The sequence below is a fragment of the Patiria miniata genome, unplaced genomic scaffold, assembly GCF_015706575.1.
Source record: "Patiria miniata isolate m_02_andy unplaced genomic scaffold, ASM1570657v1 HiC_scaffold_17, whole genome shotgun sequence".
NCBI lineage: Eukaryota > Metazoa > Echinodermata > Asteroidea > Valvatida > Asterinidae > Patiria > Patiria miniata.
The window spans coordinates 6,760,759-6,784,504 of NW_024037055.1; the positions used below are offsets into that span (position 1 = coordinate 6,760,759).

The 23,746-nt window shown below is 40.0% G+C and overlaps 2 protein-coding genes across 3 annotated transcripts in view; one reads left to right on the top strand and one right to left on the bottom strand.

Moving 5' to 3' along the window:
• The window catches only part of LOC119723671 (ribosomal biogenesis factor-like), a 55,287-nt gene extending 34,574 nt beyond the window's left edge, over positions 1-20,713 (bottom strand). Inside the window, exons 1-2 of one of the 2 annotated variants that reach the window (XM_038194455.1) lie at positions 20,578-20,713; positions 11,067-11,190 (exon numbers count right to left, since the gene is read on the bottom strand). The gene's annotated coding sequence lies outside the window, so the exon portion shown is untranslated. Of the gene's footprint in view, positions 1-11,066; positions 11,191-20,573 lie in introns of both variants that reach the window. The other variant, XM_038194456.1, reaches the window with a different exon arrangement.
• On the top strand, positions 1,238-15,004 carry LOC119723670. The gene is made up of 2 exons (XM_038194454.1): positions 1,238-1,764; positions 12,477-15,004. Exons 1-2 carry the CDS (start codon positions 1,635-1,637, stop codon positions 14,486-14,488), a joined length of 2,142 nt encoding a protein of 713 aa, XP_038050382.1. The 5' UTR covers positions 1,238-1,634; the 3' UTR covers positions 14,489-15,004.
• Positions 20,714-23,746: the final 3,033 nt, after the last annotated feature.

Here is a 23,746-nt window from a genome sequence, read left to right on the forward strand (position 1 = left end):
ACATTAAGTCAACATGTTTATGTGTCACTGAGCGTGTTGTGGTATACTTTAGGAAGCCACTTTGATTTCCTTCATTTTGCAGTCTCAGTCCCGTGAAGATTTACAGAGACAGTTCAAAACACTTATCAAGGTCACCTGCTGCACTTGACAAGCTGACTGAAAGGAAATATTACATTACGGTTGAGCAGTACAGGAATTTTAGAGGTCTGCTTATCTTAAAAAGTGTCATCAAAATATCATCTTGATCAGTTGGAAATTGTACATGCTGACGGAATGCGTTAGAGATAGGGTCAGAGACTGGTTGAAAATGCGTGGGTATATATGAACTCATCTGTACAAGCTCAATATTTAGTTAGCCCACCCCCCCCCCCCCAAAAGTTCTGCTTCCGGTTACCCTACCTACCTTCTATTGACAGCCCCAACCCTAAATTCTTTGAGGGAGAAATATGAGTGAGAAAAACCCGAAAACCATCAATTACTACCTTTTCCCCTTGACTACACGCAGACACCTCCATATGATCGTACGCAAAAAGAAATTGGCCATAAAAAAAAAATCCCTACCTTTGAGTACCTACCTACGAGTACCTACCCTATTTTCAAATGCCATGTAATCGGAAGCAGATTTTTTTTTTTTTTTTTGCCTTACTTTTTAGACTAGGGCCTATTTATTTTATTTTCAAAGAAAAACAAGAGAAGCCACCATTTTCTAGAATGACCACTTGTATTTTTCATTTCACCGAGATAAATTGAGAGAAATTTTTTTTTGGGGGGGGGGGGGAATTCCCCCAAAAATATGAGGTATTCAAGTCAGTTTTAATTAATGCATATAAGTGAATAAAATAGACTGTGTTTGGAAATGCCACTCCATGGCACATGTTCTGAGCCCAATTTTATGCAGATGTTATGCAGGAAAAAATTTCCCAGCAAATGTACATGCTTAGCATAAATTGGTTGGGAACCAGCCAAAAAGCAGTGATCGTCATATGATATTTTGGCTGGTTTTGGCTGTCAGCCAATATTTCATGTTAAGCGAATTTCTCTGATTAGCATCCCCAAGAAATTGGCCGCCGATTTTTTTCTGCACCTGTTCCACGAGGTGCCAATGTCAGTTCCTGACCACGCCCCCACTAACTTTAGCGAGATTTGATTGGTTGATAATCAGCGCGCCGTGTCATTGTGAGTGACACGCACGTACCGGTTGAGTGCGATTGACCGACGCGTTGTACAATGCCGCGTGTGTATACCGTGTGTATACACAGTGTACTGTACATGTACATAGTACATGTACTGTACATGTACATTTCGGGTTATTCATCCATTACGCACGTGTGATATTGCAGGCATATCAAAACGTACGTGCGTGTAGTGATTTCGGATCAGTCGTGGACATTTACACTGATCTCGTAGTGATAACCATTTGTCATCACTCACCTCGGCATCAGAACATTTTGACATTTCCAGTTCAACTACCCCGTTTTCGATCTGCATTGTAACCATGTGTCCCGAGTCGAATGTCAAAATTCTGGCACCCACTTCTTGACACAAGATGCGTTTCATCCTTTCGTAAGATTTCAAGTCGAGGATAAAATCGTTTCACGTGAAGTCGGTTTTTTTCCCCGTTCTATCGCTGAACCATGGAGCTACGTGTTCTACAGCCCATCGGTTCGATCTTGGTGTCTGCAGCGCTAATGATGCTGGTTGGATTTAGTCAAGGTGCGATGAAAAATGCGGGGAAGGTTTCCTCCAAACCAAGGCAAGAGTCGGGTAAGTCTTATTTATTTTTCATAAATACAATACTTCATGATTTCAGATGTATCGTATACCTTTGAGTGAATTCGTTATAACATCACCGAAGTGAAAAATCAATGCAAATCCGCCGTTACAAAAATATAATGCAAACCGAACAGTTTAATGACGCGATAAGAATATAGTGTGCACGTGCAATACCGTTTACTGTAATCTCTAAAATTTTAAGCAAATTGTAGTAGCTTATACTAGGCTGGTATACATGCTAAGCTAACAAATCCTGTTGGTAATTAGTGTTGCTACCGGTGTGTCAATTAGGAAGAAAAGCCGGGCAACATCTTGCCGAGATGCTGACAAGCGTTGCGCGGTAACAGCCACGTTGACGGATAGATAAAGATGATTGAAAATGTATTTTTGGTGAGCCAGGTATATTAATAGAACAACTGTCTTTAGCTGGTTTCTTTCTCTGATTTTCCCCAATTGCTAAGGTCGTCGAGACTCGTAATAAACTGTGTAAAGATTTTCATGAAGGGCAAGAACTTGATGCAAACTTGCGAAATATACCTGTACAAGTATGGGATTTATAAAAGAGAGCCGTTTTTAATTTTGTCTGCCGAGTGCCGGTATAGAGTTGCAATGTTTGCTTTATGAGAAAAGGCGACGCTTTCCTCTGTGGACGAACCAGAAACTTCAAAGGCAAGCTTTAAAGCTCCATGCTGAGACTACGTTTTGCAATACCGTCGAAAAAAACACACGGACGACCGACTGAGTGAGTGTGGAGAATCGATGATAGAAAAATATTGAAATCGATCACGGTCTTACTAGCCAAGTACCTGGCCAAGTAGCTATATTATGAAAACATGAATCAAACGCTGGTTTAGAGGAAATGATCGTTGCAGTTCGAAATAATTTTTTTATGATCTGAATTAACAATATGTTGCCATTTGGAATGGAATTTCTAGAGCTAAGGCCAGCCCGTGACGGGGCGTCTTCTAGAACTAGATTAAGAAGACCTCGGACTGAGAGGGCTGCCGTTGTTTAATCAAAGTTTATACAAGATCTGGGATAATCTTGTGGATTTGAGAAGATTAGGGGTACCTTCTTGTTCTGAAAGTAGACCTCGGGCTGAGTGGACTGGTGTTGTTTAATCAAAGTTTATAAAATATCCGGGATTATCTTAAGGGTTTGGGAAGAACGGAGGGTGCCTTCTAGTTCTAGCTGAAGTAGACCTCGGACTGAGTGGACTGGTGTTGTTTAATCAAAGTTTGTAAGAGATTTAGCATTATCTTAAGGATTTTGAGATCAGAGGCTGTAGAAGAAGCAGACCTCAGGGTGAGTGGTTGCAGTTGTTTAATCAAATTTTATAAAAGATCCGGGATTATCTAGAAGATTTGGGAAGATCAGGGGGAAGGACAGCAAAGTGAGAGCCAGACAATAACAAACTGTGATAGACGGCTCAAAGTAAGCTTCGGCAATGCCAATGTTATAAACATCATTGCATGTACCAAGCAAGGACACTGGCTAATTTTGAAAATCTGAAGATAAAGATAGTTCATGGTTTGGGGTTTAATTGGAATCGCTGGACTGTTTCCTCGCCTCATTTTCCTGACAAACAACTTGACAGACGCTTGGATTGAGGTCTTATCTAAAAGGTCGATGGGATGATTGAGATCAATGGCTTCCCAGGGCGAATCTCGTTAAATTATTCGCCAGCAATTAACGCCTGATAGCGCCGATAGATTAGGTTTTACGTCTGTTGTGTTTTGGCGTTTCACATGAAGGCATGGGTCCGTTTAATCAGAGAAATCTTTGGCGGCAGGTCAGGCCGTCCAATAGTCAGGCGCTTCCGATTAAACACGATGTGTTCTTTCACGCGATGACCGTTTTGCATAATTTCCCAAGCGTGAGAAATCCTCTGAAGCATCGGGTTGTGTTAAATAGGGGCTAATCACGTTTACTTAACGGTTCCATGGCTTCTTTGTAACAATTAACTGAGCGTTAATTATTTCTCAGTCGTAGTCCAGTGCCTCCTAAGACTTGTGGAAACTCAAAAGGGGAAGGCGAATAATACTTTTGTGTGTATCTGTGTGGCCCAAAACACAAACGAATCGCTTGTTAATTCGACAAAGACGAGGAAGGCGTTTTTCACAACTTGGTACTCTCTCTCTCTCTCTTTTTGTCTGCTCACAGTTGTCCACATGCATGACTTGAGGCTTGTAATGCATATATACAGAAGGTTTCAACTGTCTTTCTTGCCAATACAGCGTGTCTTAGCTATCTTTCTTGCCAATATAGCGTGTCTTGGCTGTCTTTCTTTCAGCTGTCGGATCAATTCGGACACACAGGACGGAAACAGTTCATACACCTTCGCTACCGCTCTTTGCTGGACGGCTTCCGGCATGGGTTTTAATGAAAAGTACACCAGGTTGTGGGTTTACAACACGCCCGGGTCTTTTCAGCTTTCACATAATTATTGTCTCTTTGCCTTCCTCCATGCTTTTCCCGATAGACTATATTCAGTCGGTCGGTATTAAACCTAGCAGAACTCAACCCATCCAACCCCGACGGAGGGTTTTGTTAGCAATCTGTCAGGATGGGAACAGTACCCCTAAAGTACTGACAGTCTTTTACATTTACATGTGCAGTTTTCCATATGTTGGCATTTGCCAGGATGGGTATAGTTCCTAGCATAATCATGCTAGGGAGTTAGTTAAACTTTTTTTACAAGACCACCCATGGAGATCTACGTGCTGAATTAGAAATAAAACTTTTGAGCTGGATGAAAAACTTTGACATGGTGAAATTGTAATTTGCCATTCATGGTAAACTCTATTTGCACTATTTTATAATCGTGGAAGCGTTGAATTCTCGAAACTAGTTCTTTTGACTGTGAATTCAGCACTGCTACAGTGCTAGAGGTTACCATTTTGTTTGTCTCGTACTTTGGTCGCTCTGCCCAACAATTTTCTTTTCAAGAGTGTACTTGATAATCACTAGGAGTACCAATTATGGTTATCTGTGCATACAGCCATGTATTCACAGCGCGTCAACCAATACATTTTATCCGTATGAAAAACACCCCAGGAATGCAAAAAACGCGCCACTAAAATGAGAGCTACCTTCAGCTTTCACAAATGAAAAAAAAAACATGTTCTATTAAATTTTGCTCAGATATTTATTATGTGCAATGGGATATTTGATTCATAAACCATGCAATTAATGAGGGTTTTAAAGACAGTCTACATGTAGTACGTCAACATAGGCCTGTATACCAGTATAGATAATCATGTTTACATATGTTTCAAAATCTTGATTTTTGTTTTCCTCACAGTTAAATTTTCAATCTTCCCGGTGATTTTCTATAAGGGATAGGGCATAGTACATGTCACAATGCAGACCCAAAAAATGCACAAACAGTTTTTCCAGTGCCCCTCTTGACCCCAATCCGATATCATACAGACCAAACAAATGTATTTATTAATAAATAACAAAACATACACCGTCTGAATAGCGGGATCAAAGTTTGAATTTTGGGAGTTTAAGTCGACCAGGTTCGTCACAGGCAATTCGTGTACATACGCGGCATGAAATATTAAAAAGAAATAGTACCGGTATCAAATGCCAAAAACATTCAATTGGGTAAATTTTGAAGTTTCTTTTTAATTAATAGATGTATGAATGTTTTCTAGTACTATCAGGAAGACTTTTTTATTGAAAGTGGATGTACATGCACGTACGTCACATGAGTAGACTTGAAGAAGAACAATGAGAAGAGAGTTTGTGGTACTGGTAGAACAGAACCACTGACCTCTACGTTTCGATAAGTGCGATGTAACAGTCTTCAGAGGAGCTGCACATGTCTACATGTATAACAACGGCCGTTTAGTTGCAAACGCGTCTGTTATTAACGGGGAGAAACAGTTGCAAATGTACAGTTTACCGTTTGAAAATACATCGCAAAACAGGGCAACGCTGATGGAAACTTGGGTCATTTATTATCGAACTTCGAGGCTATATGAAGTTAATTCAGTGTTTGTTCAATTAAGAAACATTTTCTGGATAGTTGCATCAGTTTGATCCCATTGACGTGGTCCGTATAGATCTACGGACATAACAAAACTGTGGCTCACACGCTTTGTTCAAAGAATAGATCTTGCGTGTCAAACTTGACCACTGAATAGCTCTCTGGACTTCCTGTCATAATAATAGTGACGATGTTCACAACTCATCACAATTTATTTGCTGACCGTAAAACCGTCCACCAAACCGCGAACCCAGCGAGACTTTTCAAACAAAGAAAACCCCAGAAAACATGCAGGGCTAAAATGCCTTTGTTATACCAAGAGAAGGGGCCAGATAACACAACAACTCAGAGCATACTAAGTTGAGGGTTAAAACCCTCTCAGCGGGAGTGAAAGGTGCCTGTGAATTGAGGTGGTAAGGATTTCCACTTCGTCTTGTGCTGGATGCAGATCCCCCTACTGTCCAGCAAGAGGGCATTTTAGGGCATCTCGGTAGGGTGTAAATGGGGGTTTGGAAGCATCTTGAAGGGTCTTTGAAGTGTAGGGTTGTAAGGACGAGATTTAGTAAGTGTTTGAAGACAAGTAGGCGGAGCTCCCCCCCCCCCCATTATTACGAGTGGGATAAGCCGTGACAGTTTGCTGAAGTCGATGACAGAAACTGATGAGAATCAAGCTAGGTGCTTACACAACTTGGAATTTTCTAACACTGTACAGTTGTATGGGTTTTTTTCTCCATTTCTGCATAGCGAAGTCATTCATTGTGTTGGGCCGGGGCCCTACTCTTTAACTTCGTGAACCAAAAACAAGGTCAGTTTGTTAACTAATTTCAAGGCGGACTTTTACACCAATACGTCAAATTCGGGGGTATATCAAAAGGCCGAACTAAACATTTAAAAGGTTGAGAGTATTCACTTTTGTCACAGTGGTTTCAATGCAATTTTGGTCACCCCGGGCGCACAATTATTTTGCCCTCCTAATAAAGCGCAATTTAGGGCCGGCTCTTTTAAAGCAATTATTTAACACAGCCGCAGGACAAGCTTTACTTTGGGAAATAAATCATAATAAAACTTAGGAACCTATCCCTTTTTGTGATAAACTGTACAATTCTTCTTTGTTAATGTATTGTACTTTTTGGCCCCCTAAGAACAAACAGGAATTCAGCATGGACGGCCGATTCAGTCCTGGTTGTATTGTGTTGGTCCATGGCGATCACAATAAAGCGCCCGTAACAATTTGTTGATTTTAGGAAAACTGACCCTTCGAGAATAGACTCCCATATCAGTAGACTTGCAAGCTAGCCACCTGGGAATGACGAACCATGAACCCATCTACTCGGGCAGAAATGACAATGGTGTATACAATATACCCCGACACGACAGGTAGACGGCTACTGGTCTCCTCCTAGTCTCGATCTCAGTCGCCATGAATTCACAATGCACAATGCTTCAGCACAGTCACTAGTCTGGTATGCTTTTTTGTTCATCATCATCGATCGAGCGGCGCACCAGACTCCGTCTTTTTGAAGAATGTTAAACGAAGCGAATGTCATCAGTCTCTAAATTGCTACTCACTTAGATACATATTGTACGCTGGAACGAGTGCTGGGCAATTGAAATCTACCGGATTGGGTCAATACATCCTTAGCTTTTCTAAATAAATGTATGCACATCAGCAGCGCGCCATCCCTATACCCTTCGTCAAACTACTTTTTTCGTCACAAAAGTCATTGCCTGCAAAATAACTGCATTGAAATTGGCGAATTTACATGTACATAGGTGTATATTATTTCTTTGTTAAATTGTTTAATCTTTGTGATCTTCACGTACAGATCCGAGACCATTTTATTATTACGTTTCGGGGATTAGGCCCGGGGATCTATGTTCCGTTCAAATCTACATTTACGTGTAAATATTTGAATGTCACGAAAACATTTCAAAAAAAAAATGTCTTCCCCCAAAATTGAACTTTCATTATTGCAAGTACACAGATTTACTTATTCTGTCCAGCCTAACCCAAATAGTTTTACGGAAGAATCGTTTCATAATTAATTGTTATGTTACGGTGACTTGATTTCGCGACAATGGCAAACTGTTCGGCTTCACTGTACCGGGTTGTTTTTTTGGACAAGGCCGGGTGCAGTTTCTGCATTCCTGACACTTCCCAATATATGTTGACATGGAATATTTGACTTTTCTCTCGTTTGTTCGTGTTTTCCCAACCTCTGCATTCAAATTAAGTAAAGTTATGCATGGTATGTCCATGAACATGTATACACTAACAGAGCTTGTTCCTTCGACATGCAATTAATAATACGGTCTCTTGATGCAGTTAATTACTTTCGAATTCCAGTTCTGATATATCTCAAGCCATCACCACAATTGGATTTCAATCCAGCCTTTTGGCCGTCCGGAAGGGCGAGCCTGCTTTTCACTGACTGATGACTGAATCACTAACTGAATCATTGACTAAGACACTGAGTAAAAACAATGATGTCCTAATTTACACTTTTGGGTACAGTCCTCTTTATTGCTGTGACCAACTGGACAGTTTGCATGTACATTATGCACAAAAACGTATGAAAATCATAATGTCTGTATTTTATAAGAGTTCAATGTGTGATGCATAGCATAGTTCATTTTACGAGTATACGGCACGTTTCATCAGTCAGTAGACTTTAAAGATTAAAATACCACTTCAATGCTGTATCTCGTTAGTGAGACTTATTCCTCCAATTAAAAACACATTTGAAATGTGCAATATCACTCTGTCGCCGCTGTAACATTCTATTAAAACTTTCCATATCCACTTCTTCTCAGTCTTCTGTTGGCAATCCGGATAGTCTTTAAGACAAATATAAAAAGGTCCCTCGATATTAAATTGTAGGTGCAGGAAGCCGTCTTAATCGCTACACAATGAGAGTTTGCGTCAGTTGAGGATTACCTGATAGGGAAATTAATCCAGGTCATAGCATAAGGGAAAGTGATATGAATGGAGCGCAGCAATCAAAAACACCTGCAGAAAGTGGGTTTCACCTGTTGAAAGGAAATTGCAACTTTCCTCCAATTCTTTTGAGACCTGAAAATGGGTGAAGTGGCTACTTTAAATATGCTCATCGGGAAATAAATGCCGTATTTGTTAATACTTCAACTTCAGAGTAACAGTAGGTAGGCTGTATCTAAGCTTCATCCAACCTGTAAAAATCCTTCAAAATTAAAACGATCTAGGACAAAGCCCTGCTTAAAGATATCATGTCTCCCAAAGTATCCTGACCGCATTCCTCCAGGGCTTACTCATGTTCCCTTGGTGTCCTAATGATGCTTCAAGTTACTTAATACACCCATCCTAAAAATTGATACACCCGCTTAAGGATTGAAAGCTCCTGCAAACAGATCAATTTCGGCACAACAGATGCACAGGTGCGGCTGCCAGGAGCGCAGGTGCTCAATTATTCATCCCCGGAGAACAATTGTCTCCGAAGCCGGGGAATTTCAAGAGGATTATGTCCCATCTTTTTACAAAGATTTTGCTTTTCGTGAGTGGATGATGAGACCTAAACTAACATGCAAAATTAGCAACAGGCTACCAAGTCTGCTCGATATCACTATGAACAGCAGTCGTTTGGGTTTCATTTGTTAAAAATCATGGGAAAAGTGGCTCATTCCAACTTCCAAACTGTCGATTTCCTTTCCAGCAAAATAAAATTCCAGGAAGTGGCTGCATTTTTCTTCCAACAGTACTTGAGCTTTTAAACTAGTTCCAATGTTTGAAGAGTGTAGAAGTAAAGCTAACTGACTGTTTTGGGTTGTTTCTTCATATCATGATGATTCTTATCTTTAAAAAAAAAAGCAAGCAAGTCAGTGCCAAGCCAGACTTTATTGTGTCTTACATTACAAGGCGAGACGTGCCTTTTATGTCAAACTGAGGTCTGAGAGATACCTGCTGAGGTATTGATGATATTGATTGTCATCGAGAGGTATTTACTCTGGCTCAACAAAGCGATGACACTTGTTATGTACCTGTTGGTATTGATCGCTTTGTAAGTGTCTCCTCATTAGATATTATTACCATCACCTTTTTTATTATTTACTACATTCCACATGCCATGAAATTCCTGAATTTCAAGTCATTTTTTTGCTTTTTGCTGGAACCGAAGGCCAGTCTGTTGTCTTCTACTGACTGAGTCACTGACTGACTAAGACACAAAGTACCGGGTATTATCAATGTCCTAAAGTGTCAATATTTCGGGTACAGATCGACCAGGCAAACCTAGTCTTGGTTTTCAAACCTTTTACTGAAAAACCTCCACGAATCCCACCCAGCCGACCCCTTGCCACCGGCTGTTCAGGTTTCAGCAGAGAGGATCAGGTATAGGGTCGGGAATTTCAATTTCACAAACTGTTTCAATATGGCTTCCTCCAGGGCTTCATAAGACGCTCATTGTTGGATATAATCCTGGCTCTCTAATTGTGTCCGCCAACTGAACTGATTTTGTCGTGATAAACACTGTGCCAGTTCAATAACGGCCCCTTCTCATGTGTGAACAATACTTACTAATCTTGTACAGAAATCAATCCTTTGAGGGATGCCTGCGGAAGTTTCAAAATCCTCTTTAAAAAAAAGTGAGGAAAACTGGAGACCCAGGCAATTAAAAAGCGACAGTTACAGTCCAGGATTTGGGATTACGACACGCTGACCCAAATTTCCACCCCACCCCCTTTGCCAGATTGAGAATTTGATCCCTGTTGGCACTCAACTCTTAATCCGAGTTTCAAGTGGCTTTCAGATTACTTTCTTTCGGATGGTGGGTCCTTTCTTAGTTTAATTCGCTTCCTAAACTGTCATGATTTCTGAAGTCAGAGTTGCACTCCCTGAAACCGGAAAAAGCCTTGTGCTTTATTTCTGCATCTTAGATGCAAAACCAAATCCATGAATCTGAAAGACGGATAATCACTCCCGTTTGATTCTTGAGCTATTTGATGCTTCATTTAGCATGTTTCTTCTCCCAAACATTTCATTCTGGCAGGATTTTCACAAGCTTGGCTGATTCCCAAACTTTTGAGCTTTTTCATTGTGAGATAACCAGCTTTCCTTTGAATATACTAGTCCTTGAAAAGCTAGGTCCAATCGTAATCAAGAACCAACTTTATCGGAACTGGAGATAAAAGTTCCAGAAATACACAACTCCGGAAGAACAGTGCTGCAACAAACAAAGACAGACAAACATGACCTACGGAAACATTCTTCAGAATTTGATAATCATAGCTCATCACAATGTTATTAATTCTAATTTTGACTTACTAAATGTCCTTTGAGAAGATGTCCTATGCCTGAAGCTGATTTCGTAGCCAAAATAATTATGGAGATGTCAATTTGTAAAGCTGGTGGTCGGCCTGGAATTCAGATTTGATGATTTTAATTCTTTCTGCAAACAAAAGGAAAAAGAATTATGCAAATGTTACTTCTTTAATCCGATTAAACCTTTCACTTGTAATTTCTGTACCAAAATTATAAAAATGTGAAAAGTTATTCTTTGCTTTCAACTATACATGCCGCTAAGTTTCCTCATCAAATCCCACTGCAGGCAGAGAATAAAGTATTGAAATATCTTTATTGTGCATTGTATTTCTAAAGATGTTGAAAAATTATCCACTACATTTTGATATGAAAAGTATTGTGGTACAAAGATATATTAAGTTTAAAAAAATAATTAGAAACATGTATTTTGTTCTGTCAATAGGCCTTTTATCATCAGTGGACCGTTGAGAGAAGTTTCTTCCAAAAACAATTTCTGCCAATTAAGCATAATATCCAGGCATTAATGAATATATTTAGATTGGAACCTACACACAAGCTAATTCAACCGAGGCTTATTCAAGCACTCAAATTTCACAGTCCTTAATCCTCAACACAATATTTTCTGTGCAAACTTCCCCGGGAACACCAATCCCTTCAAACCACACAATAACAAGCACCCCGGGCCAGTGCGGCTGTTCCAGTCATAACCTAAACTCACCCACAATGGGCGGGGAAAATCAAATCTTGGGGGATTTCTGTCGCTTTTCATGGGACTCAACGCAGACTACTCATGTCAACAAGTTCATGAGAACTTCCCCTAGGCTTTTCCCCTGTTCGCTAGGCCATTTTCAGGGCATGATTTTTTTCAAGCTTTTACTGTATTTTATGTTGTATGGGCTACATGCAACAATCTAACAGGAGCACTTTATGAAAAAAGAGCTTTTTTTATGAAAGTTGATTGACTGGAACTTCTGGCTGTTGCAATGTGTTGTGAACTTATTCTATTGGTACACTGCTTAATGCTTATTGTGACTAGAAGTTGAACATTGAATGAAAAAGTTATATGGGTTGTTCCAAAGTTTCAAGTTATACGGTTTGTTTCAAAGTTGTTCAGTGACACTTACATGTAGCTGATCAAAACATCCACAAGAAATCTTACAAATAAAAATACTGTAAATCACAGGATAAGAGGATTATAAAATACTTAACATTAACAAAGAACCCAAGACACTGAACTCGGTTTGAAGCTTCAGTGATACACATGGTCAGATTATAGACAGGATCAGTTGTAATATTCATTGAGGAACTGAGAACCAGAACATTTTGAGTAAGAAGATGCCTTTTTCTATGTAATTTGTGCCATTTCCTAGCTGAAGCACTTACAATATTTCATATTTTTTCTTCTTCTTGCAGATTTTGACCCGACTGAGAGAACCTTCCCAGAAACCCTTGCCCTTGACAGTAAAATGTCAGCATTTCTACGAGACAACCATTACACCGGGGCGACCCTTGGTGTTGCCAGGGGCGACCAGGTACGCTACACTCAGGGTTACGGGCAGACAGACGAGGGAGCCCCGATGCGACCTACGACCCTGCTACCCATCTCCAGCCTTTCCAAGACCATCACGGCAGTGGCCGTCTTGAAAATGGTTGAGGCGGGAGACTTGGAACTGACCGATCAAGTCTTCGGTTCCGACGGCATTCTGTCATCCTTCCGACCATCAGACAAGATGGGTATGGATCCCCGTCTCCTAGATATTACAGTGGAGCACTTACTGCACCACACGGCTGGCTGGAGCCAGTCTACACCTCGGCTCTACGATCCCATGATGAACTCTGTCTATCTGTCCAGGGGTCACGATGTCATCGATATCGCCAAGGAGATGAGATTGGAGCATGACCTTTCACCTGATGATGTCATCACCTACATGATGATGCAACCTCTGGATAACCCCCCTGGTATACAGTATCAATACTCAAACTTTGGGTACTGTGTTCTTGGACGTGTCATTGAGCACATAAGCGGTAAAAGCTATGCCTCGTTCATCAGATCACAGATACTGGAACCGCTAGGAATGTGGCATACACGTATCAGCCCCAAAAGCTCTTCGCAGAGCAGACATAACAATCACATTCCTGTTTTGCATTTCTTTGAGGGTGGCATCCCCTTGTCTGACGTGAGGCCGGATGTCACCGCCAAGTCGTACAAACTACTTGACTCAACCCTTGGCTGGTGGTCGACCGTGTATGACTTGATGCGATTTGTTACCGGTCTCACCTCAGGGATGCTACTCAACCCCAAGACTCTGGAGCTCTTGACAAAGCATCCCGAAGCACCTGTGTCTGAGCATCGAGACACCTGGCATGGCCTGGGTGTCCAAGCTAACGAGGATGCGACCTGGTGGCAGATCGGGGATCCCCACGACGACGAGATCATCCTCTTTCACCAACAATCTCTGACGCCGCCCAAATCCAGGCAGTCCAGATTTAGGAAGCCCCCAGCTGAATCCTGGAGCTGGCTGGTCATCCTGAGCGACAACAACCGCAAGAATCTCCGACAGACATTTACTCAGATCCTGTCTTCTGTCACTCAGTGGCCCGCGGACAACCTCTTGATTGAAGACTGCAGTGAGAACCCCATCAGAGGGAGTCAAAAACACTCAACTCTCATGAACTCTCACGTCGGCGAGGGACATTTCCCACTCTTCCTCAATGCAGTGTCCAGACTCTCCTTCTACCCAGTCTGGATCAGCGCCTACAACATCAATCAGAAAACCTACCTAGCCACTATATTGAAAAGAGACACCGAAAACTCTTATCAAGTCTCAAACAGTGTGACAAAATCTGAGTTAATCAATCTAAGAACAGATAATTTACTAGACAGCATGTACCTGAATTTTGTGACAAGCTACAACAGTCACAACTCCGATGGTGGTATCCGCTACTCGGCTATCTTCAGTCAAACTCCATCTAGAAATACAAAGTTTGGGATTGGCGAAAGTTTGGATGACTTCAGTGCCTCACTTGATGAAGTGGCAGGAAAACACATGCCAACAACCCAGAGCGTGGCCTCTTTAGACGGCGTCGGACACTTCACGTACTCTCTGAGTGATCACAAAGTGTACAGTTGGAAGTCATTTCCAAATCTGACTCTTGATCAGTTGGAGCTGCAGATCAGGATGAATGCCAAGACGGATCAAGTTCTCTCGTATCTTGACTCCTACACTCATCATGGGGATGTTTTGTTCTCTGCTGTCTTTGGCCCAGCTAGAGCTGGAAAATGGCAAGTGCAGACCGAGGTCCGGCAGAATGAACTATCGGACCAGATCGCCACGCTTCAAGGTTTGCATTTTCGACCGAGACTAGTTGTGGGATATGAGTGTAAGGGTCACCCATGTTTTGTAATAATGTGGAAAAAACACTGAAATAAACTTGTTGATCCATTATTTTCAGGTGCTGAATTGTTACCTTAAAGGAAAAAAACGTTTATGCTCCACTATGATTTTTGTTTTTTAATACAACAGAAATTATGTTCATGAAACCATTTTGCTTTTTTGAGAATCAAACAAAATTGAAGACAAGACAAGAAATATGACAAAAGAAGGATTTGAACCTGGGATAACTCAGGATTTACAGAGGGACATGCTACTCTACAGGTTATGTTGGTAGCCCCTGATAACATAAAATTAGCATTTCCTAAATTTGAAACTTACACAATGTACATGTACTTGTTCAAGAGATCGTGGACAGAAAATGAAAACGTCTGACTGGACTAAGACCAAGCTTAGTTAAAAATGTTTTAAAACATATTTTTTTTAGACATCTTTTTAAAATTGCCATAATTTATGTAGATAGTTACAAATATTTATTAAATAGTGGTGACCGTGTAACAAACCATTCTTACTGTTTGTATATATTGCAAAGATTTCGGTTGAATACCCTTTAATAAGAGACTTTAATAAACAATTATTTATCATGGGTGTCTTGGAAATACACAAATAAAACTCGTTTGTTGATTCTGACATCAAGTTTACACGTGAAGCCATGAAAAAATATTATCAAGCATTTTTGAGAAAAGTGAAAGAAGCATTTTTAATAAAAAATAACTCATGTACATTTTTTTTTGTAAATATAAAAAGTTATGTATTTGAAAGATGATATTTTCACAATGAGATGTCACTGAATTTGTTTAGGTGTACTTTAATTCATGACAAATCAATCATTTGAAATTAGCACAAATTCTGCAGGTGCTGTTTTTTGAGCAGTTTGAATTTTCAGAAGTTGTGAATGGTGTTAAAAGGGATGAAAAATCAAAACGTTTACAAAGGCCAGTGCATATTTTGCATATATACATTGTAATGTGAATGAACAAGCAAAAGATGTTACAAATTAGTCCCAGCAAAATTTGCCAGAGATAATATGTGATCAACTGTAAACTTTGCAGCGTGACATTACATAATTGTTATGTTTCGTATTTATGTTCATTTTTTTGTCCCAAGTATGAATTGGCCTACATTGTATATTGTGAGTTTTTAAAATGTATACATTTGTTTATAAAACTACCTCAAAGTTCATAATTATTTTGCCTATAAATATTGAATTTTTTGAATTTTTTAAAAACCATTTTAGTAAACAGCTAGACTCAAGATATTATTCTTTGCCACAGTGAAAATGTAAATTGAACATTATTTACTTAGAGATCTTTGATGCATCATTCTGAAGCACTTATCAGTTACCATGGCAATAGCGTAGTCAATGGTTTCCATGGCAACCCAAGGGAACATATAGAGTCCTGGGTGGGATTTTGATCCGAGGCATAACAACGGATATCAGTTTTATGAAGGTTATCCTGGTTTATATTGATGTACTTTAAACATTTTTGGATGGAGAAAAAACCAAAGTAGTTTAAAAGTCATATACAACATTGGTTTTTGCTGTAATTTTCAGAAATGGATGAATTTGGGGGTTAGTTTTTTTGTAGCAAATATTGTTACACTGACCTGTTTAAAGTTTTGTGTTCATAGATGCTGGAAAAACCAAGAAAAAAAGCTGTTCTGGTAGTCTGGTTCCCTGACCCTACTTCAGGCGAAATGGAGCAATATACAGACATCGTTCATTTGGGGCAGTATGTTCCAAATTGATGGTTGGCCGATCATCGTTGGAAATTGATACAAAAATTCACTTTTCTTGAAAATGACAGCACACCAGGTGCCATTATTTCACAGGATGCTTGAGACTATTATTCACTTACAGTCAAGTAAGGTATTTCCATAATAATGTGGTAGTTTTGTTTTTTGATTTTTGCAAATGTTGTACATTACCTTTAACTCCTCTCTGCAAAACCACAGTAATCTTTGGGGTTTTTTTTTTGTTGGGGGGGGGGGGAGGGGGTCGAGGACTAACACAGTTAGAAGATGGTCTGTTTGCATCACTGACTGCATTTTTTCAAACTTAATTACATACATCAGCTAATACACTGCCATGTTTGGAGCAATGATGTATAACTTCTTCCAAACAAGAAATATTTCGTCATTTGATCCATACTTTATATCCGTAGATGTTTTAAGACTTCTTTGATATGTACTTTTTGATCAGTTTTACATTTTGTATTTTAGACTATCCTGCAATGTCTGCAGACATGGTAGGCTTACTTAAAAAGTTTGCAACTGCTGCAGTTGGACTAGTTTTTCTTTCTTTCTCTCTTCCATTAAAAAAGGATTTTTGGACTAAATTGATTAACATGACTTAGAATTTTAACATTTATTTTGTGTTCACCATGTTTTCTTCTTAAAATTACTTTTAAACGTAGTCTTTATTCAAACGTACCAACCTCATCATAAAATTTGAGTTCTAAATCTTTCACTCCATTATTGAGGAAAAAATATAATATAGTAGGACCAGACCTAGAAAAATAATCATGGTAACAAGTTTAACAAGTAGTAAGTGTGGGAAAATGGGGAAACGTGGTTAGTGCAGAAGTTTACTAAGATCAATTCATTCCTAAGGTTATTACAAAAACACATCTGCCATGGCACATTTTTGCTAACCATTAAATCTTCGGCTAATGAGTTACTTGCCTCAATAAAACAGAATAAAAACAATGTACATGTTATGTATTATTATTACGATATTCAAGCAAATACGTTGGCTTGCTGTCTTTTTGAGCGAAAATATCAGCTCGCCAACAGCTTCATTCTATAAATGTGAGGTCCACTTTTATCCCTTTTTCCCATTGCATCTATGATTTCATAATTGTTACGCACTTCTTAACTCAGTCATCCTCCTAGAGTACTTATGAACGACCAACTACCCAAGAAATAAAAAAAATCATTTGAAGTCATTCTTCAGGACACTTGAATGGTAAATGACAAAGTTCCAAGGTAACACGGACAGGAAAAATGTCCCAGTTTGCATCCTAAATTTACAGAAAGACCCATGTGCAACAACCATCATATTTATCCATGGCACTCTGGCCTCGATGTATGCCACAATGTGTCTTCACCTAAGGATAAAAGGGCCTTGCCTTAAAAAATCCCAAAATTCCAGGCCTGAACATCGGTGTCGCCAGGATTTTCCAGGGGGGGGGGGGGCAAAGCAAATTTTTCCCCAAAATTCCTTAACTTTTTTATTCTATTCTCAATTTATCTTTTTTCCGAGCGTGAGCAGGGAAGCATTTTCCCTACCCCCCCCCAATCAATTTAACAGCAATATGGCCTATTTTTCCTCCCCCCCCCCCCCCGACACCCATGGGCCTAAAAAATCCTCTGCATATTGCCTGCTGATGAAAGAAGTCAAAGCTTCAGTTGAAACACTTTGCCAATAATCGTAGGTCAAATGAGAGAGGCTTCACCTGAAGATCCTAAACTGGGGCAACTTTGCAAATCTCTCCTTGGGTAATCCTTAAAGGAAATGCCTCATTTTCGGTCCCATTTCCTGCCTTACACTGGCCACTAGCCCAACGCAATACTCTGGTATGGTTTTCAAACGGCATCCTGTTTGGAGTTGGGGGGTCTATTTTTACACAAACAAGCTGACCTGATCCCCTTTCAAAAAGAAAACTTGTTCTTCCCCTACAAATTGGGCTCCATGCTTCACTGTCAATTACTGAATTTGTATCTGTCCATAATGAAGATAAATTACAGGTGAATATATTCTACCAAAATACAACCTTGAGGTGTATCAATCGCTTCAAATATAAAAACAACAACACACATTGAAACACACAAGAAAATCTTCAAACGGGCAATTGTTTTGGGGGAAAAAACCTCAGCACGGTACAAGAATGGTTCTCGACCTGTCAAAAATTAACCCTTGAGGGAGCCAATGTTGGTAGAACGTACTATTTTGTTGTGTTTATTTCATGTTTCTGTGGGGGGGGGGGGGCCTTGAAAATATGAATGAATTTCAACTAGTATGGATGATTACATGAAGTGAAGGAAAATTAAGCTAATGCCCCCAAAAAGCTAATGCCCCCAAAATTGCTGCTATTTTGTTCAAAACATAGGCAATACCCAATACTTATGCATGCATGTACAAAATCGGTCAACAGAGGGCGCTGTTCACATTTTACAGATGGGCAAAACTACTGAAGCCACGAAGCAGGGCAAAAACCTAGAGAAACTCAATGATTAATGGTGTTTAATGGTGTTAACAAAAGTGGGTGTTTTACAATTGTAAATTATAAAGCACCCATTTTTTAGGGGGTCCTATTAAAGGGATACTGCGTCCTGGAACAGCCCAATTGGGCTACAAAATGTGCTTTGAACAATATGATGTTATAATCGGCAAGAACGTGTAAAGGTAGAATATAAACATCCATACAACTTTCCTTTAAAAACTGGGCGATTTTATGTTATTCCTGTATTATGCGTGCGAGAATGACTTTCGGGGTCCACTTTTGTGACCCCAAAATGTTGAGCTGTTTGGGTGCTTCTAATTGTGATTTCATGCATAAAGTGTTCTCCTTTTGCGGACGTGTAAGAAATTACATTTTGTGCATTAGTGATTGGTCACTGCTGTTCACTAGCACGGTGCTGTATACGTACGTTATAACAGACACACGCAATGTGTATATCGTACATTGACTGAAACGACAGGAAAAATGTATTCATGTTCCTGCATGGCATTACGCCTGAGGACAGACAACAAAAGGAGCACAAAGGGGCCATTGATCCTCGAAGGAAGGTGCCTATTGTCCTCGAACGCAGGTTTGTGTGCTTAGTCTATGGGAGAGTGTTATATTACAGGGACAAAGGAAAACACAAAGCCAATCCTCGGAAGCATAGCAAAAAACGACTGTGTGCTCTGTCGTGTCAGATGTAAACAACCAGGTTTTTTTTCGTCTTTTCTCGAGAACGGTAAGACATTAGGTTGGTTTCCTTTCAACCAGATGTTTGAAAGGGAGAAGGTATGTAATTCCATCAACATTTACGAAACATAACTCGCCCCCCCCCCCCACCACACACACACACACACACAAACACACCCATTCTTGTTAGTCATGTTGTTATAGGTATTTCGAACGATAATAGGGGGCCGGGAACTAGGGCAGCTTTTATGGACGGATACCAGTTCAAGCTGGTTCCCGATTCCCTTTTACCGTTCGAAATGCACTTGTGTTTACTAACGCGATCCAGTCTACTCAGAATCATAATCGATGCATCGCGCGCGCTCGGTAACGGAATCGCACTCGGGATACAGGAACCATCGAATGTATGCTGGGAATGAAGACCACATCGCGTCGTTCAAACATTAACACAAATCGGAAATTTAACGTGTTCACGATCGCAAGGGGAGCTCTCGGAATTGAAAGGGAAATTTCACTTTCCATCCGGATCATAAGTAAACTTCAGTACAACCATCTTAATTATCGATCTCTACTTGTACCTCAGGTGGCGTATCTAGTAATTTGGAGGCCGTTTTGAGGGTGAAATCTGATGTTTTTTGGGGCAATGTTGGGTTTTTGGGTCAATGACAGAATTGTGTTGCTCGGCATACAGCATTAGCTTGGACCCCACTATCGCCAGACCATGTCCGAATGTTAAAAAGGCGATAAGTTGGGTCCAAGTTACTCGGACTACCAATCACCCAGTATATATTGCTGTTCCATTGTGTAAGGGTTTGTTTCAGGGATCTTTCAAAAAACGAAGGTTTTTTCAAACCAAATGTGCCCATATTTCTCTAATCTTTTTCATTAATCATTGTCCTTCATCTACATAATTCTGCCGAAAAAATATTCTGCTGGATTTTCTGTACAACTCATTTTTGTATGCAAATATTCTGTCAAATGTAGCCGAAATTCGGCTAGAACGGTCACTCGATCACAGTAACCGTGGATCACAATAGAGTGTTTTTACTATTTGAAGCGTGGCTATGTACTATAGTATAGGCTAAATATAGCCACGTTCACGGGTCTAGGACATGACTGATGTTGATTGTTGTTGTTGCACGTGTGTGTCCTCGATTTACACCATAAACAAAACGCACAGAATGAAGTGGCATAATATAAACTTACCATAAACTGGTCTTTACTTGAAGGCAAACGTTTGTTTCGGAGCAAAGCACCGTTCGTAAAATCTACAATCTGCAGTGCGAGTTGAAAGTTGAAACACGTGTAGACTTGCGATTCTCTTCTTCCGCGTTTTCCCTACTGTCACTTGAGGGCGCTCTACATAAAAACGCTAAGTTTCATTGGGGGTGGACAGGTATTTCAGAGGTATATAAAAAAAAAAATCCCATAGAAATCCCCATACTTCAAAATTCTTTTCAAAATACTCAGAACTCTCACAGGTGTTCAGGCTGCATAGAAAAATGATGGTCAACAACACATCTTTCAGTTTCTTTTCAATTTTTGGTGGGTGGACCCTTCGGACTTTTTCGAAACATTCTTACCCAAAGAATTAAGACCACCCCTAAAAATAAACGATGTTTCCAAAACTGGAAAAGAGGCCATTTTAAAAAAAGATCTCTAGATCTCTCCATAACAACTAAATAGCGCCACTTTCGAACGCAATTGCATCCAAAATGTTCAGAATTAGAAGCCCCAAGTCCAGGCCAGAGGTAACTTTGCCATATGGCCAGAGGTACAGACAGTGCCATGGCCATGCAGAGGTACAGTGCCATATCTATATCTTTCATGGCTCTCAGAACTACATAATAATTTGAGTGAATAACTTTTATTCATGAGCTCGGCGGACGGAATTTTGGCCTATTTACTGGGATGTTCTCTTTTAAACCTGCCAAACTTGTCAGTACTGAAATGCATTTGTCGTTTTTGTCACTGATTTTTTTTGTCTCTAACGTTTACGAAAAAAATATGGAAAGATAGGAATCTCCATAGGTTAATGCTTAAAATTGGTGTATACGTGCTTTTTTGGGTGTGACTCCTTGAAAAATAGATTTTGAAATTTAATTGATAATTTTCTAGCATTACATTAGTTATGAGCTTTCTAATGAGACATCGCAGGAAAAAACTCGGCCTATGACAAGCAATCAATTGATTAATTTCAACTTTTTGAATTAAGAGGGGGACGCTCCTAATTCATTCTGAATAGTATGCGCAATATCTGAACTGGAGCGCGCCATTTCAAACCAATTTTTAAAACTGTACAAAGGCCTGCAAAAACAAACAAGCAAATTTCTTTGTTACAGGACATTATGTTCCTTTAAATTTCGTTCGGAAAAGAACATCGAAATTTGAAAAAGCACGAACTTTAAGGATTTAGCCGAGCCCTAGGCGTTTTTAATGATAAATCACAGGGAATACAGATGCATCCAATTCTAGAGATCTTCTCCTTCGACTGATAATTATAACCAAATCAACCGTTCCATTACCTTCAGAATTGCATCAGGAATGTTTACATTAATCACACTAATCAAACTAAACGGCTCTCCAAAGCAAGTGCACCCGGACTCTGACCTCCGCGAGTGCAATCAGTCATGTAGATTCATCATCATCGGGGCTGCAAAAACACGCACTTTTGTCAATTTAGTCAGTCAGCAAACAGAGCCTCTGCGGAAGCATCGTTGATAATTGTGAAAAACAATCATTAAAAAATGGGGAATGTTTGCTGTTTTGTCTAGCCTTCACACAGGCAAGTTTTTTTTTCTTTTATTGTGTTTGTTTCAGGGTAAAAGGTAAAAAGGGGACGAACTTGAATTCACAAGAACGGAGTGCCCATCTCTCTTACGAAGCGATTGGGCCAGACTCGAGTCAAGGAAATGCTGCTGCTGTGGGGGGGGGGGGGGGAGAATCGTCACACCTCCTCCACAGTGAGTCTGTTACCTTCCCACAGCAGTGAATAATGCCGGCACCCATTTAACACCCGGGTTGATGAGAGGAGTAATTGAGGTAAAGCGCCTTACTCAAGGGCACAATACGCGTGGCCACGGCGGGGCTCGAACCCACTCTCACAATCATGAACCCTGTGCTCTACCGCGTACCGCTAGACCACACGGCCTCACGGAATACATTTTAACCGTTAGATACCGGTATAATGTGGTGTTTTATTAACACAACAGTTGTTGCAATGTCACGGTCCTTTGTCCTTTTTTTGGTCGTTTTGTTCAACCGTTTACCGCCCCCATTTTGCTAACAACCCAACAAATCCCATCCCTTAATTTCCATGGCATCATAACTAATTATTGTTCATGCCAGAAACGGAAAAAGCCAAAACCAAAGAATTTCGAATTACCTTTTTAAGGTAGGTTGCTTGCCACCCTGGCCAGATAGTCAGCAGGCCACTAATGGAATCTACACTGACGACATTGACAACTATAGATGTACATGACGCCACACAACCTGAAATAAGTTTTCTTGTTTTTGTTCTTAAAAAAAAGTCGATTTCAGCATAAATGGGTATGCATGGAAAATGTATAGACTCCACGAATTGTGCCCATGGTAATCCAGACATACACAATTTAAAACCGGAGACAGTGATTAACGTGCCTGGAATCCGCTGAACAATGCTGTGAAAGATTGAAGGAAAATGGCGCCGATTGATCCGTTAGTGAAGTAGGCTCACTCAAGCCAATCAAGCAGCGGCTCCACCCGGGGCGAAAACGCCGTATTTTAACATCATCTGGATGTTTAGGAATTAGCGTCCCTTCTTTTTCCCCCGATCGGTTGGCGACACATTAAAGGAGTAGCCGAACGAAAAACCTTGTCCGAGCTTAAACTTTAATTCCCTTCTCCCTTGTTTTCCTTTAAAAATACCTTTCATACCAATAAAAGCAAATAGGCTAATTGTAATAATTTCAAACATCTCGCCATTATTATACAATATTCAAATCTGTGGAGATTATAATGGTAACTTTTTTTTCTTGAATTCGAATGAAAAGTCAAAACAAAACAAAACCAAATATTGCACATGGTTGAAGGCGAAAAGCTCACGCATGCGCACGTGAATACTTGTAACATCAAAACTGGGTAAATTCAAATCTTTTCGGCACATGTTGTTTGAAGACTTTTTCCACGTTGAAATTGTGTTTTAGGCTCTCGTGCCATTCATATTAAACATCATAATTATAAAACAAGAAGTTGATATGTTCAGAAGTTAAGACTTTACATATTTTGTTTTTGTTCACTACGTAGTTTTGGCACGTTTTCGTCATCGGCACCACGATTTCTGTATTTTACAGAACCGAGATATTTTGGGTTTCACGGACTGACATCCTCCATACAG

Bases quoted from the DNA above. Each gene is read 5' to 3' on its own strand.
- LOC119723670 (XM_038194454.1), top strand. From the start codon at position 1,635: ATGGAGCTACGTGTTCTACAGCCCATCGGTTCGATCTTGGTGTCTGCA. The intron at 1,765-12,476 runs GTAAGTCTTATT...TTCTTCTTGCAG, and splicing joins CAAACCAAGGCAAGAGTCGG to ATTTTGACCCGACTGAGAGA.